Source organism: Crassostrea angulata, chromosome 8 (genome assembly GCF_025612915.1).
Source record: "Crassostrea angulata isolate pt1a10 chromosome 8, ASM2561291v2, whole genome shotgun sequence".
NCBI lineage: Eukaryota > Metazoa > Mollusca > Bivalvia > Ostreida > Ostreidae > Magallana > Magallana angulata.
Window position 1 is genome coordinate 13,990,712 of NC_069118.1, and position 18,377 is coordinate 14,009,088.

An 18,377-nucleotide genomic window follows, 5' to 3' on the forward strand; every position below is an offset into this window, starting at 1 on the left:
GCGGAAGCTATGATGGAAGTTTTTACGAGACTTGGTGTTCCCAAAGAGATACTATCTGACCAAGGTACCAACTTTATGTCCTCATTAATTACAGAGCTTTGTAAATTGTTAAGCATACGCAAACTCAACACAACTCCGTACCATCCACAAGCCAACGGTCTCGTTGAAAGGTTCAATGGAACGCTAAAGAGAATGCTTCAGATTTATGCTCAAGACGAACCAGGTAAGTGGGACAAATTGTTACCTTATTTGTTGTTCGCATACAGAGAGGTTCCCCAAGAGACAACTGGATTTTCTCCTTTTGAACTACTTTACGGAAGGTATGTGAGAGGTCCTCTAGGAATACTTAGAGAGAGTTTGGAGGAAGATGAGGCGGATAGTCAATTACAGCCATCAGTACTGAGTTATATTCTTGAAACCAGGGAAAAGCTGGCAAAGATGGCGGACATTGTGTCAGAGAATGAAGAAGTAAGTAAAATTGAACAGAAAAGATACTACGATCGGAAAAAAAATATACGAGGAACATTAAGCAAATATGCGGCAGGACTAACAATAACATCACACAGTCCAAAATTGCCTACCGCATATATGTGAAGAGGGGCAGGTCTCGATCTCCCTCTTATACATTACCTAGTATTAATACATATGTATTAATAAAATTTACAATATTTCATTTATCAAATACTATTTAATAATTTTTCAAGAATGGTAGTTTAAATTTACACATTCGATTTTTTTTACAGTAAGATACATTGCATAAGGGCATTATTTTTTTTTAAAAACAGTGCATACTCTCAGATGAAACATGTTCGTTTAAGATTCTACATTTCATTTTATTGGCAATGAATGACAAAGTGTTATCTAAGATAAACGTATATTTGTTGCTCGTGCAAAATAAAGCCAATGAAAATCAATTTCCATGTAACCATCAATAATTAGTATCAGTGAAATTTTCCACCAAAGTGGCATTATCAAGTCACATTCAAAGATTAAATGTTTTCTTGCTTATTGCAATTATTACAATTCCCATTAATGCTTTTATCCCATTTAATAACCGATAGATTCGTGGTCAAGCATTCTTTTATGTCGTTTATTGTCATTAAAAAGGTCTTTTACTAGTAATAAACCACCTTTAGTCCAACTTGAAAAAAATAGAGATTTACCCTTAAAACATATGTTTTTATTGAACCAGATATTTTGATTAGCAAAATTGGTTAATGAAATATTTTTGCATTCGTTAAAGGCCACAAGGACCTCTTTATAGAACACAGGGAGGGAGTTTAATTTAAATTCTTCGTATTTTGTAATACTTGAATGGAGCAAAAATAGAATATCGATATTATGTTTAACTACACAAGCGTTTAAAAGATTTTCGAAACCCCTAAAGATTTTATAGTTTTGAGTTTTGATTCAAAGTTTGTACTCGGTTTAGTGAAGTCCGAGGGACCAATGGATTTACTTCGTTATATCTGTAATTCGTTATATCCATATAACAAATTCGTAATAATGAATATAGCGAATTCACTATATACATGTTTTCTTTCACCACTTTATAAGTTTTGATAATTTGGGCTTAAAATAAAATATATTACTTTGATACCTTTAATAATTGGTTTGAAAATGAAAAATATTTATGAAAATATGTTCATTCAAACTAATATGATAAATGATAGTGCAAACTTTTCTACCTGTAAAGAAATTCGTTAAAAGTGTCAAATTTCGTTATTATTCACTTTTACGGGACTCAAAATGAGTTCGCTATATCCGCAAATTCGTTATATCAGAATTTGTTATTACCGTAAAATTTTGCAAGGATTTGTAATACCAATACCGCCTTCATTTATGTTTCTAATTAAGGTGTTACGTTTGATGCGCTCTAGATTTCCCCAAATAAAGGAGAAACGTATCATATTAATACTTTTTATGAAAGATTGTTCAGGGTTTTTTTAAAACAGTAGCCGTGAACAAGACCTTGGAGATTAAAAAAGAATTTAAAAGCTGATGATGTCTACATGACCAATATTACGTCTAAGTGGTATACACCATTTGCAAAAGCAACAAACGATTCTCAAAACCTTGTACATATAGTCGAAAAAGTTACACCGCTTGTTTGCTTTATAGAGTCGGACATTTCTGGTGATCATGGCATTATGAACAGCAATTGCTATTGCTATTACGTTATTGGATATGTTAGCAGATCTGTTGCATTCAGGTCAGTGAAAAAAGATATTAATTGTGCTGAGATATTCAAGTACCTGCAGAGGGACACTTCATCAGGTGGCCCGGCGAAAGTGACGGACATTAAGGGGTTCGTACAGGTTTCGTCCGCCTTGGTCTGAACTTCCTGTTTATCATAGCACGTAGTGTGTTGTATAAGGCCTGAAAATTGTAAGACGGGAGACACAATTAAATTGCGTAAAATGGAGAGAAAGACATATTGGGCCAACATCGCATACCTGAGTAACAGGTAATTCACAGCTGTGGAATTAAAGATGACTGTGATATTTCAGCATTTCATCGTGCCATAAAAACATCATTTTGTTATACTCTTGGGTGAGATTTTATTAAAGAAACAAGTGTCCGTGTCCGTAGTTGGCGTAAAAAGAATGTGTGTCCCATTCGATTTGAAAAAATCATGCACACATCCAAATACCCAATGATTACATGTACATGTATACAGTATACACAACCCATAAAACATAGGTCCAGATACTTACCGAGAAAATGGTTCTTACACAGAACTTCGACAAAATAGGCGCTATTTTGCATTTGGAAAAGGAAGTCCTCGTACTTAGCGCTCCAGCTTGCCATGCACATCGTTAGGAGAGGCTCCATACAGGGCTCAAACTTGACATACGCACTGCATAAATTTCAAGATGGAGTTCCTTTAGTCGAACAATGTTCATCAAAAAATATTTATAAAAATATTTCTTGAAAAAGTGTCAGAACAGGTAAAAAGAAATGATGAAAACTGGATTAAATACAATAGCTTCTTCTCGGGTTATCCGGTAAAGCTCCGGAAAACACATCAAAAGTTCTAATATCATCATATTTAAATTGTGTTGCTAAGCATCAAATTTTTCAAAGACAGACTTAATTTTTTCCTGTGGAATATTTTAGGTTCAATCATTTACTTTGTTTAAAATTAACACAAATTTTAATCGATCATATCCACTCTATATTTTATCAATTAAACGTCTATTTAAACGGAGTTCTCAAACCACGTCGTGTATTGTGCTGTTGTGTTATAGTGTGCTGTTTTGTTATGTTGTGCTGTTGTAGTGCTATGTTGTGCTGTTGTAGTGTAGTGTTTTTGTGATGTTATGTTGTAGTGTTGTGTTGTGCTGTTGTAGTGCGGTGTTGTGTTGTGTTTATTTGTTTTGTTGTGCTATTTAGTTATGTTGTGCTATTGTAGTGTATTGTTGTATTGTATTGTTATGTTGTGTTGTATTGTGGTTTGTGTTGTGTTTGGCTATTCAGTTATGTTTTGATGTTGAATTGCGGTGTTGTATTGTGGTGTTGTGTAGTGCTATTTTTTTTACAGTTGAATCATCATTGGTCGCGGGGGGACCAATATTAGTGGCTTTCGTTGGTAACTCTTGCCTCCGAATTTACATCCCCTCAAGCCAATTAACACCCATTTGTTTAATATTTTTTTAAAAATTATCCCGATTGCACTATCAACGAAATTACGTCCGAACGAACCAGAAAAATGTTGGCTACTCACGAACATTGACCCCCACAAATAGAAATGATTCCACAGTATGTTGTGCTGTTGTTGCGTGTAGCTGTATTGTTGTGTTTATTGTGTTGTTGCGTGGTGTTGTATTGAAGTTTTGTGCATTGCTATTTTGTTATGTTGTGCTGTTGTTGCGTGGTGTTGTGTATTGCTATTTTGTTATGTTGTGTGTTGTTATATTGTGGTGGTGCTGTGTTGTGTTGTGTCAAACTTAGCACCACCTTTCAATTATCCATAAAAGGAAGTTTATCATGGACGCCAACGAAGCGCATTGGAAATTTTGTTTCTGTGTAGAAACTTAATGTCTACATGAGAAGAAAAGGAACTAATATCTACCTGCACGCCGCGTTGAGAAATGCAGAAGAAGGAATGGTCGCAAGACTCGTCAGGGCCTCGTACAACATGTTTGCGCACTTGGACATCTCAAAATAGTTACATTCTGTGTGATCAACACAAAAAGCAAATCAAAGTTAAATCGTCAATTTTATGGAATTCTTTAGTGAAATTTAGCATTTTTTAACTTTCTTTTTGGTGGGGTTGGGGTGTACCGATGTTAAGATTTGACATTTAGATAATACTTTGTGTTTAGTTCTGAACAGAATTTGAAATATAACAACCTAAAAGAAAATTTACCTGACGTTGATAGACAGTTGATCTTCACTTGTCCAAAGATTCCCTCCCAGTGAGAATTGACGAACATTGGGTCCCCATAACACGGAGCAGAAGCCTTGGAGTAACAGTCGGATAACTCGGTGAAATTCCTGTCCAGAATGTAAACCAGGGATAAATTGATGTTTCGCTCAGACAGGCACTTAGCAACAGGGGGGGGGGGGGGGGGGGGGGGGGCAAAGGGTCATTTCCTTATGTTTACTTAACTTTTCAAAAAAAGTTGTTACGTGCCCGTCAGGTACGTTTTAGGCCACATTGCTGTTGTCTTTTGATGTTACTTTATTGCAAAAATTGGCATGTATATATCCAAAAAAGAATCTATACCTGCATAACACGGGAAATGTAGCCGGGTCTTGGAGGTTCGCACTAGTCAGATCGATGTACTGAACAAAACAGGCCTCTAGGTTCTTCTCATCACACACTAATTTGATAAAATGCAGTCTATATTAAAGTTATGAACATCTCCATATTGCTTTGGAGAAAAGTACCGAAAAAGTAAGAATCTGGCGCCGTTAGATATACTGATTAACAGAATACCAGGTTTAAAAGGGTTTTTTTCCTTGAAAATTTTTTATATTTTTTTTGCATTTTAACTATAGCATCATGACTGTCAACTACTTTGCAACAAATAAACTGTACGTGTAAACTAAGCATATTCAAATCATTATTATTTATGAATTTTTAATCATGTATCTCGTTATATACATATATATGTAAGGCATTTAGTGTTGCAAGTCCATACTACCAAAATAGCTCAAAAGAATACACAGCCAAATTAAATTCGTTTACAATACCGCAAAACAAGCAAGTTTAATCAGTCTAGACTTGCAAAAACTATATATTAATTGCAAAGACATCTACATACCTGGCTTCGTGTCTTTGCAAAACGTTTCTTTGTTTGTAAGCATTTCTTGCACCATTTTTTGGTATAATGCTGAGCCGGCTTCCGCGCATTCCCAAGAATACTGCGCGATACAGTTCCTCAGAACATCAAAATATCTATGCAGAAAGAATGGATTATATTATAATAGAGTGACAGGTAAGATACGCAATAAATATGTGTATGATACAAGAAAATACATGTATGCGTACGATACGAGGAAAATGTGTATGATGCGCGATCAAATATGTGTATGATACACGAATAAATATATGTACATGTATGATACGGGCAAATTTGTGTAATATACGCAAACAAATATGTGTACGAGGAAAATGTGTATGATACACGAACAAATATGTGCATGATACGGGCAAATATGTGTAGTATACGCAAACAAATATGTGTACGAGGAAAATGTGTATGATACACGAACAAATATGTGCATGATACAGGCAAATATGTGTAAAATACGCGAACAGATAATTATGTGTATGATGCAAAGAAAATGTGTATGATACGCGATTTAATATTTGTATGATACGGGCAAATATGTGTAGTATATGCAACAGATATGTGTATGGTAGAGGAAAATGTGTATGATACGCGAACAAATATGTGCATGATACGGGCAAATATGTGTAAAATACGCGAACAGATATGTGTATGATACGAAGAAAATGTGTATGACCGATTAAATATGTGTATGATACGGGCTAATATGTGTAGTATACGCAACAGATATGTGTATGGTAGAGGAAAATGTGTATGATACGCGATTAAATATGTGTACGATACTGTCAAATATGTGTAAGATACAAACAAGTTGCCGATCGCGATGGTCTGGGGCTGTCGACCAACATTAGCGATGGCGTCCTTGGGCAGGTTGTAGGATGCCGAGTCATCCCGCCAACGCTTGTACTAGCTGACCAAGGGTGAAAGAAAAATTACAATATTGTAGAGACTGAATTACATATTTAATCCAACAAAAGATATTGAAAAACATAATTTTTAAGGGGGTCGTTATTCTACAGGGGTCTTTTTTCTTCATGTTGAGTGTGCTCATTTTTATGAAATTGACAATTATATTCTTCAGACAAAGGGGTTATTTTTTAAGTAGAATAATGACCAGGGGTCATCAAATGTAATGACCCATACTGAGACGATCTTCACCCCCATATATATACATGTGTATATACGTGTATATACACGATTCTTAGCGCTGGGAGATCACGCCTCAGCTCTATGTTTGTCAAGCCAAGCAAAAAATATCTTCAAGTTGGTTAAAGATGATGCGTAAGAAGCTTATTGGTGTTATGTATAAAATACATTAGGTCGCCATGACCCTTGAAAGAAGGTGTAATAAGTAAAAGTTTATTGATAAATATCATTCAAATAGTGCTACGTTTAGAAGGCATTGATTGCTTTGGGGTGATATTACATGTAGTCATTTATAATCTTACTCCCAACATTTCTAGAAAATGCTGGAAATTGACTTAATGTTCGAGTCACAATTACACAGATAACGCCATGCAACGGATGATAAAAAAATCGGTCGTCCGTTCTTGAAACTCGTCCCCATCACCGCTTTCTCTCAAGATGAACTTCTTTTGGCTTATTTAAAAAGCAAAATAAATTCACAAAGCAACCCTGCAGTCAGTGTTCTGTATAAGCAACGGTCAACTTACCTGCAGAACTTAAGCTACACGGAAAACTCTCGGGTTGACGGTCCAACGGTTGGACGTTGGAGTTACGGTTCAGCAGCTGCGGTCAACTACCGTTCTGAATCACTGCATCGTGTTTTTGAGTAAAGACCAATTACCAGGTTAAACGAATGCTCAATGCATGCTGGACTGGCGAAACGAGCGCGGATCTGAAGAGCCCCCCCCCCCCCCCCCCCCCCCTTGAAATTCAAATTTATTTAACTCACACTGTAAATTTACGGAATATAGTCACCGAATTCCCAACCCCCTACCCTCCCACTGGCAAACACCCAAGTGAATCAAACTCCCTCGGAATCCACCCCCCCCCCCCACCCCCTTGGAAAAAAAGTTTTGAATCCGTGCATGTCATATGTATACGTGTAAGTTCTGTGTAAAGACATTCAAATCCTGTATTCGAAGAGCGTTTCCTGATTTTTATGGCATGGATGGTTGTGGTCATTTTTATACGATATAAAAGATAGATCTCTTCTAGAGTAGCTCTGTATAAGGATATAATTATATCTTCAATATACGCTAAAATAGTAATCTATATAGGAACATATTCAAATAAAGATGAAATAAAAATCTGTGTATTAAGAAATCATATCAAAAGATCTGTAAGGTCATTTTGGAGCTAGATTAAAAAAGACCCATTCTTGGGTTTAAATTTTTTCTTATTTTTTCAAAGAATTGATTTTTTTTCACTGTTGATGTTTTGTTTTTGTTTGTTTGTTGTGGTTTTTTTTTTTTTTTTTTGTAGCTTCTTGTTGGTTTTTTTTTTTCAGAGAGAGGGGGTATCAAAGGTATTGTAATTTGAAATAGCAAAGGCAATAAAAGGCAGTGTTAATACATGTATAAGTGAATCACTTATAGTAGAATATAGAAGTTGAGACATAGTGATAAATGCTGGAGTGAATACGTACTTACAAGCGTCTTCTAAGAACAGGGTCTTCATTTGGGGGGCCTCCTTACACTCGGCCAGCTGTTCCTCCGGACACACAAGATCTTGCCCGGTGACCACTGTAATGAATTGTATTGATTTCAAGGTTGATAGATTTAACTTGAATGGTATTAATTTCAAGGTTTTTAGATTTAACTTGAATTGTATTGATTTTTCAAGGTTGTTAGATTTAACCTGAATTGATTTCAGGGTTGTTAGATTTAACTTGAATTTATTTCAAGGTTGTTAGATTTAACTTGAACATAATAAAAAAAACTAGAATGGCCTCAGCGTCACCAGTGTAAAACACCTTTAGAAGAAAGCGACTAGAAAGAATATCATCTCCAGATAAACGACATTTTTTTTGTTAATTTTTCCTTCAAATTAAATATTAACTATAACTGGTTTGTATGAATGCGGACAAATCCTGGGATTTATTACAACATAAATTTGACTTTGCGCTTCATATTGGCATATCGCAATTAAATACTTATGGTACTAGGTATAGAAAACGACTGAAAAAAAAATACCAAATGAAAATTTTTAGCGATGTCGCTGACAACTAATTTAAAATACGTTACACACATTACCTGCGATCATCAGAAAAAGTGAAATCCATCTCCCAGCTGCCATTTCTCACCTCTTAGATGCCCTGTTTACGAAAGAATTTTAAAAATATATGTATAAATCTAACTTTGACGGTCACCAACTAGTACCATTCGGACCTAGGGTTGACCAGATCCCCGCTGGGTTTATTCCTCTAATTGGTCAGCCCTGAATAGTGGACTTAATGATAGAAATCTCAGTAGAAGGTCGTTAGTCTAATCTTTCGGGTAGCTGTGAGCCCGGCAGCAGCCTTGTATAGCCGTGGATCGTGAGGTAATTATTCGTTGGGTTCTGGAATATTGCTGGATTTTTCTCGGATTATGTGTATTCAAAAACATAACAGGGATACAGGTATTTATCGAGTGTGAAACCGGTTGAAATGACATTGCTAAACAGTGTTAAACCTGCCCAGTATTATAACTTACCTTGAAACACAAATAAAAAAAAGGAACATGTATAAGATACTGCAATCTAATGCTTTGTCTTATTTCACCTCTGAACATTTATTTCATTACTAACTGGTTTTAGTACGCATGGCTAGCTGATCATGAGGAGTGAAGGCCCACATATAGTGCACTCCTGAAGACGTGAATACGGGAGATAGACAATCCAATCAATGCTCAACTCCCCTTGCACCTAACCCCACCCACCCCCCCTTTTTTTAAAATTAATCTTGCAAAATTCATGAAAATGATTAACATCGGCCTATTTATTTCTGAAGTTATGATGGGTAATGAAAAATAAAGGCATTCTGGATTAGTCTTTATAATCGCCTTGTTTCGTGTGAAATCTCGTTATGGCATCACAGATTAGCACTTTTTATTCATATTCATTTATTCGCATGCCATTTTTTCTTCTACTCTATACCGGACGAGACTGACGTTTCAAAAAGGTTTTGCAGTCTAAAGGTGCGGTCACGTGATACAATGTTAATCCGAATTCCCAACCGATTGCAATAGGACACAGCTTCCCAAATCACGTTTCATGCTGCTGTATAAAACAGAGCCTCCGCTTTTATCTTATCTATAAACGTTTGCATTAGTACAGCCTTAATTCTTGATTTAACATTTACTCCTTTTTTATTGCAGAATGGTGGTGCGTTTTAATGAGGACGTTAAATTTGCAAATAATTTTTGACAGTCCTTTTTTAGCATGTATAAATTATAGAATTTGATAAGTCTGAAACTTCACCTCAATGTATACATGTTACAAAAATATACATTGTACATGTGCCACTAAAAAAACGATCCTAAAGTTCATATGCAAGTACAACACAAATCAGTCCAAATTAGTTCAATTTTTTAATTAAATATTATATATATACTTCATTAAAAAAGAAAGAACAAAAAAATGTGACAACTTTTCATTGATACCAGTATGTACAGCGAACCATTCTCTCTCATGGCCATGGAGAATATTCTCTATCATTGCAAGTCTTAGTCAAAATATAGAAAACTTTTGAAATATCATCATCACATATGCATCATAAATGGACACACGTTGACACCTATATTGCACAGATCAAGACTCGAGTGGGAGATAGACATTAGGAGATACATATATTATGCCTCAAAACAGAAGGAAATGATAGTAAGCTGTGGAAGGAGTAAGGGGGGGGGGTCTAATAATCTGTAAATTTTGTCCATTGGGTATGGCATTCAAAATAAATGCAGATGTTATGCTGAGAAGTCATTAAATACATAGACAATGAAAGATATAATTACAATAAATGTACATACTTGTAAATACCCTTGTATCTAATTGATAATTTAACTCTAGTAAAACATACAAAATAAATAGGTGAATTTCAAAAAGTTTCACAAATTAGAATGCAGTACCATAATGATAAACCCACAACCATTTCCATAAAAATGGACAAACTATGGAAACAAAAACTAGACTTTGTGTACGCCTGTACAAAGCCACAACAACACTGAACTACAGCCGAGACCAAGTCACAACAAGAAACAAACCAACTAATAATATATATATATATATATATAAGTATATAAAAACTAAAGAAAAAGAATTACTGAACAACATAACATTGAAGCTCTTTTAAAAAGAGTGGATTTCAATCAGATTCATATGGGACAACTAATGTAAATAGCTACTTTTTAGCAACGAGGTACAGAACATGGTAATGCCATTAAATAATAAATTTCAAATGAAAGAAACTAACGTTGTATAAAACAATAACAGATCTAGTTCTTCATTAATAAGTCTCCTCAAAACAAGTTTTCATTAAAAAAAAAATGAATGAAATCAAAAGAAAGTCTTTATAATAAAACGAAAAAGCACAGGAAAGACCTCTACTTACTATCTCTTGATCATGAATAACTATGATGGTATTGGTCCAATATCAAAGAAAACAAACTTTTAAAAGTTGTTTCCCTTGCAAATATTTCTTTTTTCTTGCCATCTTAATTATAATTCTTTTATTCATTTGAGAAATACGATAAAAGTAAGAGTCAGGAAAAAAATATATTTTGCTACCAAGCAACTAGCTTATTAATGACCAAAAATTAGTATTGCACTTATTAAGTGAAAATATATAGAAATCTTCAAAATAAACTGTAAATGCTTTTTCACATACATAAAAGGAACTTCGAGGTATAGACCATAAAATCAAAGTAATTACAGCACCATTAAACTTTGTAATGTGTGTTGAAGAGAGGTCAAGCCAAAGAAAAATTAAAAGAATGCTAATTTTGAAATATTTCAGGAAAATTATGTTTTCTTTAAATTGGTTTGGGCCGTGTACGTGTGGACCTATTGTAAAAAAAAAACCCACAAAAATCATTTTACATTCATTTTTACAAAGGTCAGTTATCTTTGACAACACAATAAACAGACAGAAGGAATGTAACGAGTGGAATAGAATATTTGATGCCACAAAGAAACTGGAATGAATACAGACATATGTAGCAGATCTTTGTTAAACTCATCAATGCGTCACATGAATGATTGTACAAAATTGTAAATAACTTAGCATTTTTATACATGGTTTTTATCAAAGTGGTGGAAATCTAAATACACTGTAAGAGAAAAATACATTGCCAGGAAGCAATTTTAAAATAAAGATAAGACAACAATGAAGCTGAGCAGAATAAGATAATGCTGAAAAAGAGAATGTTGTTTTCTAGCAAACAGATTTTGTCATATACAAATGTAATAGGTACATGACGCGATGTAAACCTGGAGACTTTTGAAACACAATAGTTGGAAATTCATGTTTGTGTACAATCCTTATTTTATGGCAAGCTTTGTGATCCCCTACAGTTGGAATGCGTTGAGAATGAGGAGCACCTTTACGTGAGTGGTAGCTTCTCAGTGTGGGATGTTTCAAATGGATTATCATCATGGGACTGAAAAGTATAATGTCGTAATTTAATTGAAACAAATTTTTTAACTTTTTCATCTCCAGCAGCAATCCTTCAACACAAGAGATATTTCAACAAGTTTCTTTCTCTGTCATTCATTTTCTGTTCTTTTATCAATTTGAAATTAGAATGAAGTTGACATTGATATTCTTAATTGACATATTTTAGTTGTATTGTAAAGACAACCATGCTAAATGACTAACAGAACTGCTTTATTTATATACAATATTAAGACTTCTGTCTGATAAAATCCAAATGCCTAATTGTGTCAATTTTAAACAACCAACAAATAACAGTTTTAAAACCAGTTTCTAAATAATATTTTTTTATTATGAATATGAAAAATAATACCTATTGTATCAATCAAATGAAGCAGCTTTAGTACGAACGTTTCAATATACAGACCTTGTACTTCTTGCCCCTCAGTTTACTGAAGAGCCCCTTCTTCTTGGTCTCCTTGAATGAGACGGTATCAAACTGTTCATCCTCCCCATCCTCCAGACCGCAGGAGTCGACCCCCGGGAGTTCTCCATCGTAGTTAGGTCCCGACCCCTCGGCCAGCTTCATGTACTTGTACTCTAGTCTACAGGGAGAGAAAATTATCATCCATATACATGTGACTGTCAGCATACAGATAACTAAATTCATGTCTAACTACCCTAAAGTCTTGCGAATGTTAAACACTTTCTTAGCCAAAATTTGAATTTTTTTTTCAAGTTAAAACTTTATGTACAACTTGTTTAGGGGGCAGCAATTATGTGGATTCTGTTTAACACACTGTTTTGAGGATAATCATGTACATGTTATTTGTGGAAAACCAATCTATCAATCAATATATGTAAATATTCTTTTCAAGATTTATACTGTGATGAACATTTAATTTTGTGTGTCCTCATAATAAAATCTACAAATAACAATGAAACCCATGATGGGGTACTTGTACTTCTGTGTAGAGGGGACTTACTTGCGGTTCCTCATCCAGCAGTAGATGACACACAGGAACAGAATCACACCAATCCCTACAATGGATGGGATGGCCACCTTCAGCTGTAATCACAAAACAATTACATATTAAATTGGGTCATATAGTAGAACTATGATGAGCTATCGATACTTGCAAGCAATATTATTTTGATTCTACAATTTACAGCAGGTCAAATGATAGCTTTGCTGTTTGAATTGAATTTTGATAATTTGCTGAAAAACTGATATAAGCAAGACCCCCATGTTACAAAATGAAGTATGCAACATAAATCTTACATCTTCAACATTAAGAATACTATATATTCCTTATTTTATACGAGAACTTAAATCCGCGATTCAACTGTGTTTCATCAAATTGCGAGAATATAAATCCGTAAATTTATCACTGTTTTATTCAGTTTACATCTGTCCATAAATAGAAGCTGAGATTTTAAAATCCATGAGATGTGCTCTCCTGATTTTACGCGGCCATTAATTCCTCACATTTAATTAGGAATCTACAGTATCATGTACAGTTCTGTTATTCAGCTCTTTATTCTGTCTACCGTTTCTCAAGTTAAAACATGTGAAAGATCCAACTTACAATGAATGGAAGAGCAGCTAATTTCAATCTGCATTTCCTCTGTTCTTGACTTTTCATTCCCTTCTTTGGTTTGCAATATCTAAAAAATAATCATATCCTTTTTATCATGAAAATTTTAGGCACTGCATATACATGTACAATGTATAACCCCCCCCCCCCCCCCTCCAAGTTAAAACCTGACAAATTCAAACTGCATACAGGGTTTTGGACTGCTGTAGTTAATGAAACTCTTAACAGGCTTGTATTCAACTGTTTGCCAACACAGATCATACAATAAAAATTCAGCAAAAGTACCAGTACTCCTTTAATCTAAACAGTCAACACTGTTATTTTGTTCCTTTAATAAAGGAATATCACAGAAATTAGACATCAAAATTCCTAAGTACAATATACTGGCACTTACTTTAAAAGGCAGCTGTAATGGATGGTTAGTACAATGTCATGTAGTTTACTTGTCCTTAGCTAATTAAGGGTTTGAAATTCTTAAACCAGATTATACACTCCTGACTATAACCTGGTGATTCTATAGCATTACTTACTTTAGAAAGTTATAATGGTCAGTCTTTACTTAAACATTGATGACTATTCTGCAGTAGTATACACTTACTAAGGGTAACTGTAATGGACAGTCTGTAGGTTATTTAAACATTGATGATTCTGCAGTAGTGTACACTTACTTGGGGTAGCTGTAGTGGACAGTCTGTAGTTCGTCAGCACACTCCCCCACAATGATCTGGATGTCCTCTTCCTGACACTGAGGACATGCCCGGTCACTGTGCCACAGGAAGTGGAACATGCAGCCGTCACAGGTTCCGTCCGGACATTTAGGGGGGACTTCAATCTCCCCGTCTCCTTCCTGTGTTAGGTCACACTGTAGTGAAATGATGGTCTCCCTTCCCTTGACACACGCCTGGGTTTTCCTGCAACAAAGAGTAGTCCATATAAGTAAGTTCTAATCTAAGTAAAAGTGTGCCCTGGTTTACTGCCTGCAATGTTTTCCTTAATAAAGAATAAATTACCATTTATCTCTACAAGTTTTTAAGTTTAAAATCTACAAATTATCTGTTCATTGAATAACTCTATACTTACTCATCTGTCTTATAGAAGAAATGAACATGTCTTTCCATGCCTACATCAAAAGAAAGTTTCACATCATTATCTTTCAAGATATGATTAATGATGCACTCTCTCCCCTCTCTCTCTCTCTCTCTCTCTCTCTCTCTCTTTGAGATCAACCTCTTAGTTTTAATCAAAGTACTGAAGAACTGATGGGAGTTGATTTTGTCGATGTTTATTTATTTTAAAATCAATGATATGTTATTTTGCATGGCAAGTACATGTAGTTTCTAATTTGAATTACGCACATTTTTATAATATGAATTTTTGGACTTTTTCGACAAGAATGTTGAGAAACCCCCATATGAATAATGTTATATAATATTTAAAGATAAAATCAATTCCATCAAACTATGTATCCGTGATAGAAACATTTCTCAAAAATTGTATGGATCCAAGCAATATTGAACTCTAGTCTTGTTCAACCAAATGCTCGGCTGACACCGTAAATCTCCGACAAGGATTTACGGAGACAGCCGAGCGTCGAGTTGAACGAGTCTATATTGAACTCTCGCGTAGGAATACATACGAATACAAAAAATATTTAAATTGTTAGTACCATTTAAAATCTGACTTTTTTCAAGGTAATTATAAAAAAAGTTTCCTTGAAAAACAATGCTTTAGCATACATTACATCGAATTCATCAATTATTTTCAAGAACTAAGTCTTGTCAACGGCATTGATTTGTGCTGAGGTCCAAACACTGTTTCACTTTCGGTTTGTCTGAGTAACTGCATAGGAGAGTTGATTAAAATCAACTCCCAAAAATGAATAAAAATATCTAGTTATTGATCATATGCATTTATGCATTGCCCTAGCATCAAGAGGGCTGGATGGTCATGGCCATTTTTAAACTATATTAAACATTGTTCAAAAGAAGAGTTTTATATACAGATATAGCTAAATATTCAAATCACAAAGTTTAAATGTGTGGATTTTTTCTTAACTTAATGATAGTTTATTGCTCAACAAATCATATCCATAAATTTTAGTAAAGATCTCTTGGTTAGTTTGTTGACCATCCTGCCTCCATGACAATTACTTGGAGACATTTAATATTGTTAGGTAATTTTAGTTTACCTTCTGTAGGAACTCCTCCTTGTTCGTACAGCTTGTGGAGCTCAGAATCATGGCTTTGATTGGTCAGGATCTTTGTCAGGTAATCTCCAATGCTGGAATTGAACACACTCTCATCATCACAACAGCTTAGACATTCTTAATTATTCAAACATTTCAAAATCTTTGCAGTATTTACTGAAAATTAAAAACATGGTTTTGATTTTTGAAGCATCTCGGGCAACGTCTGGTGTAAACAGCGAAATTTTTTGCCTTGAAAGAATTTTTAGCACATATTGCTATGATTAAGTTAGACTTAATGCCCTACAGAAGTATGTTGATACAGGAGACATAAACAGGTGTATAGATATAGAAATAAGTAAAGCAGACACATAGCTTTTACTTGTTTACAAAACTTTTGCCCACCTGACTGGCCAAGTAGAAATAACAAATAACAGTATATAAATTGTAAATTAGATAGAAATAACAGGCTGAGACAGCTGATATTTGTAAACCAAACTTTAGCCCACCTGACTGGCTGTGTGGACACAATGTGGGCCTCCTTGGTGGGCACAATGGCTGACCTGCACACCATGGAGTGAACAGGTTTCTCACCAGTCATCTTGGACTAGAAATAAAATTGTAATTAATATAAAATTCAGTTCTATTCACACCCTTTTTTAGGTTAAAATAGTAGTAACAAATAATATTTACGCAATTAACACAATTTTGTCATATATAAAGTCTAATCCTTCCAAATCAATAATAGATATTAACAAATTTACAGTGAAACTCTTTTGCAAAGTTTAATTTTCATAATTTTTTAAACATATCAAATTATAAAATATAAGAAATTCCTTATTTTATAATCATAACTGTTCAATTGTGCCCCTAAAAGCACATTATTGTATCAATATACAGGTACACTTTTAACGTTTACAAAACATATTTTTTTACCTCCGTCATATTACTCTGGCAGAAAGCCTTGGTTTTTTCTTCAGCACACAGCGATATGTTAAATCCATGATAATATCCAGTACCACTACCAGTGAACAGGTTAGCTCCCTTCACAAACTTTGGGCTGTAAAAAAGGATTTACCAATATTTTACATACGTGAAGATTCTTTAATCATGTTAATGATTAAATGGAATCTTTTAACTTCCGAATAGCATACCAGTGAGAAATAAAACTTGCATCAACATTCTAATACAACGTGTTATAAAATTCTTCATTCAATTTTCAATGAGAAATAAAAAAATTTAAAAGAAAGCTTAAATTTCTGTCAGCTTAAATCAATATTACTCTTATTCAAAACAATTCAAGTATACGTGTATTTCCATTTACCTTTTTAGAGCTGTGAAGTCATACTTTCTGTTGGCATCGTCTGTGTATATGCAATCAGACACACACATGGTTCCTTCCTTGGCCAACAACCCTGGTCCGCATTTGACACAAGAGTCCTCCCCCCAGGCTAACCTTGACCTGATAACCTCATTATTAGGACAGGGGTGACAGTTGGTGGTGTTGGGGTCCACATAGTGACCAGCTGGACAGGGTATACACCTGTAAACATTGTAAACAAATACCACACCTTACAATTTCGTACCTTTAAAACTGAAACTCAAAATAAAACATATCAATATGCACTCCAATGAAAAGATTTACAGATATATTCATAAACTATGAAAGATATTCAATGAAAAAAGAGGTACAATATACCAAGTATATTGGAAAAAAGCTTTTAATTGCAAATGGCTGACAGATAACAAATCCTCAATGATCATCTTTTGCAAACAATGACTCATTCTTTTAATTTCCCTTTACGTACAGGAATAAATAACTGGTTTTTCCCAATAATAATTTGCAAGCATCCTCTGCTTATGAATGTTTTAACAAGAAACTTATTGCCTATGCTGGGGTTTGAACATGGGTCCTCTGACATGCAAATCTAGCACTCTACCAATTGAACTAAAGGGTAAACCCACTAGCCAGAGCTAGTAGGAGTGCTATTTATCCTCCAACTACCCCTTGCATTGACCAAATAAAGGTAACCCAATAAACCAAAGCTATATTTGGTCAATGCCCCAATATAGCCTCGTGCATTACTCTACCACATATGTACCTTTGACATTAGCTTTGTCTGTGACTTACTGGTTATCCTTCACCCCTCTCATACAGTTCTGACAGTCCGTGGCCCCGCCTGACAGGGTGTTTGTAACCTTGACACTGAAGATACGGGCCACATCCTCAGCTTCCGTTTCCCCAGATCCCTGGAAAGCCCAGGTCAGGACTAAAGGCTGTATACTCTTGATTTCATGTCTACAAAGAGAAAAATATTAAATTAATTACGGTAAATGGAAACAATTTCCAGGAGGGAAAACAACCAGCATTAACATAAACAGTTTACACTTGTATCTGCAATACTTATACATTTGAAAATATTAATATGCACAGTTTCAAAGTTTTTTTACAATAAGCATCTGTACAGGCAATACAAATCAATAAAATTTAAACACTGACATTTATTGTATAAAACAAAATTACCTGTATTCCTGCTTCTTCTGCCCAGCAGTCCAAGATTTCACAATACCACTGGATCCAAATTCATCCTATAATATTATTTCATAAAGCAGTGTAAATTACACATCATCCTATTGATGGAACACCCCCCCCCCCCATAAAAAAAAGAAAAAAAAAACCCATTCAAAACAAAATG

At 34.6% G+C, this 18,377-nt stretch overlaps 2 protein-coding genes across 3 annotated transcripts in view; both read right to left on the minus strand.

Moving 5' to 3' along the window:
* The window catches only part of LOC128159581 (uncharacterized), a 17,210-nt gene extending 8,435 nt beyond the window's left edge, over positions 1 to 8,775 (minus strand). The window contains exons 1-8 of one of the 2 annotated variants that reach the window (XM_052822709.1): positions 8,522 to 8,775; positions 7,915 to 8,011; positions 5,274 to 5,407; positions 4,733 to 4,829; positions 4,373 to 4,500; positions 4,076 to 4,178; positions 2,718 to 2,860; positions 2,256 to 2,379 (exon numbers count right to left, since the gene is read on the minus strand). In XM_052822709.1, coding sequence (XP_052678669.1) covers positions 2,256 to 2,379; positions 2,718 to 2,860; positions 4,076 to 4,178; positions 4,373 to 4,500; positions 4,733 to 4,829; positions 5,274 to 5,407; positions 7,915 to 8,011; positions 8,522 to 8,564 — 869 coding nt within the window. In that variant the 5' untranslated portion in view covers positions 8,565 to 8,775. The remainder of the gene's footprint in view (positions 1 to 2,255; positions 2,380 to 2,717; positions 2,861 to 4,075; positions 4,179 to 4,372; positions 4,501 to 4,732; positions 4,830 to 5,273; positions 5,408 to 7,914; positions 8,012 to 8,521) is intronic. The other variant, XM_052822710.1, reaches the window with a different exon arrangement.
* A 1,050-nt stretch (positions 8,776 to 9,825) lies between these two features.
* Positions 9,826 to 18,377, minus strand: part of LOC128158438 (endosome/lysosome-associated apoptosis and autophagy regulator family member 2-like) — a 29,836-nt gene continuing 21,284 nt past the window's right edge. Inside the window, exons 11-22 of the mRNA XM_052821284.1 lie at positions 18,206 to 18,270; positions 17,813 to 17,980; positions 17,006 to 17,224; positions 16,618 to 16,741; positions 16,191 to 16,288; positions 15,685 to 15,776; positions 14,577 to 14,616; positions 14,165 to 14,407; positions 13,488 to 13,566; positions 12,885 to 12,967; positions 12,326 to 12,503; positions 9,826 to 11,905 (exon numbers count right to left, since the gene is read on the minus strand). Of these exons, the coding sequence (XP_052677244.1) occupies positions 11,849 to 11,905; positions 12,326 to 12,503; positions 12,885 to 12,967; positions 13,488 to 13,566; positions 14,165 to 14,407; positions 14,577 to 14,616; positions 15,685 to 15,776; positions 16,191 to 16,288; positions 16,618 to 16,741; positions 17,006 to 17,224; positions 17,813 to 17,980; positions 18,206 to 18,270 (1,446 nt within the window). The 3' untranslated portion in view covers positions 9,826 to 11,848. The remainder of the gene's footprint in view (positions 11,906 to 12,325; positions 12,504 to 12,884; positions 12,968 to 13,487; positions 13,567 to 14,164; positions 14,408 to 14,576; positions 14,617 to 15,684; positions 15,777 to 16,190; positions 16,289 to 16,617; positions 16,742 to 17,005; positions 17,225 to 17,812; positions 17,981 to 18,205; positions 18,271 to 18,377) is intronic.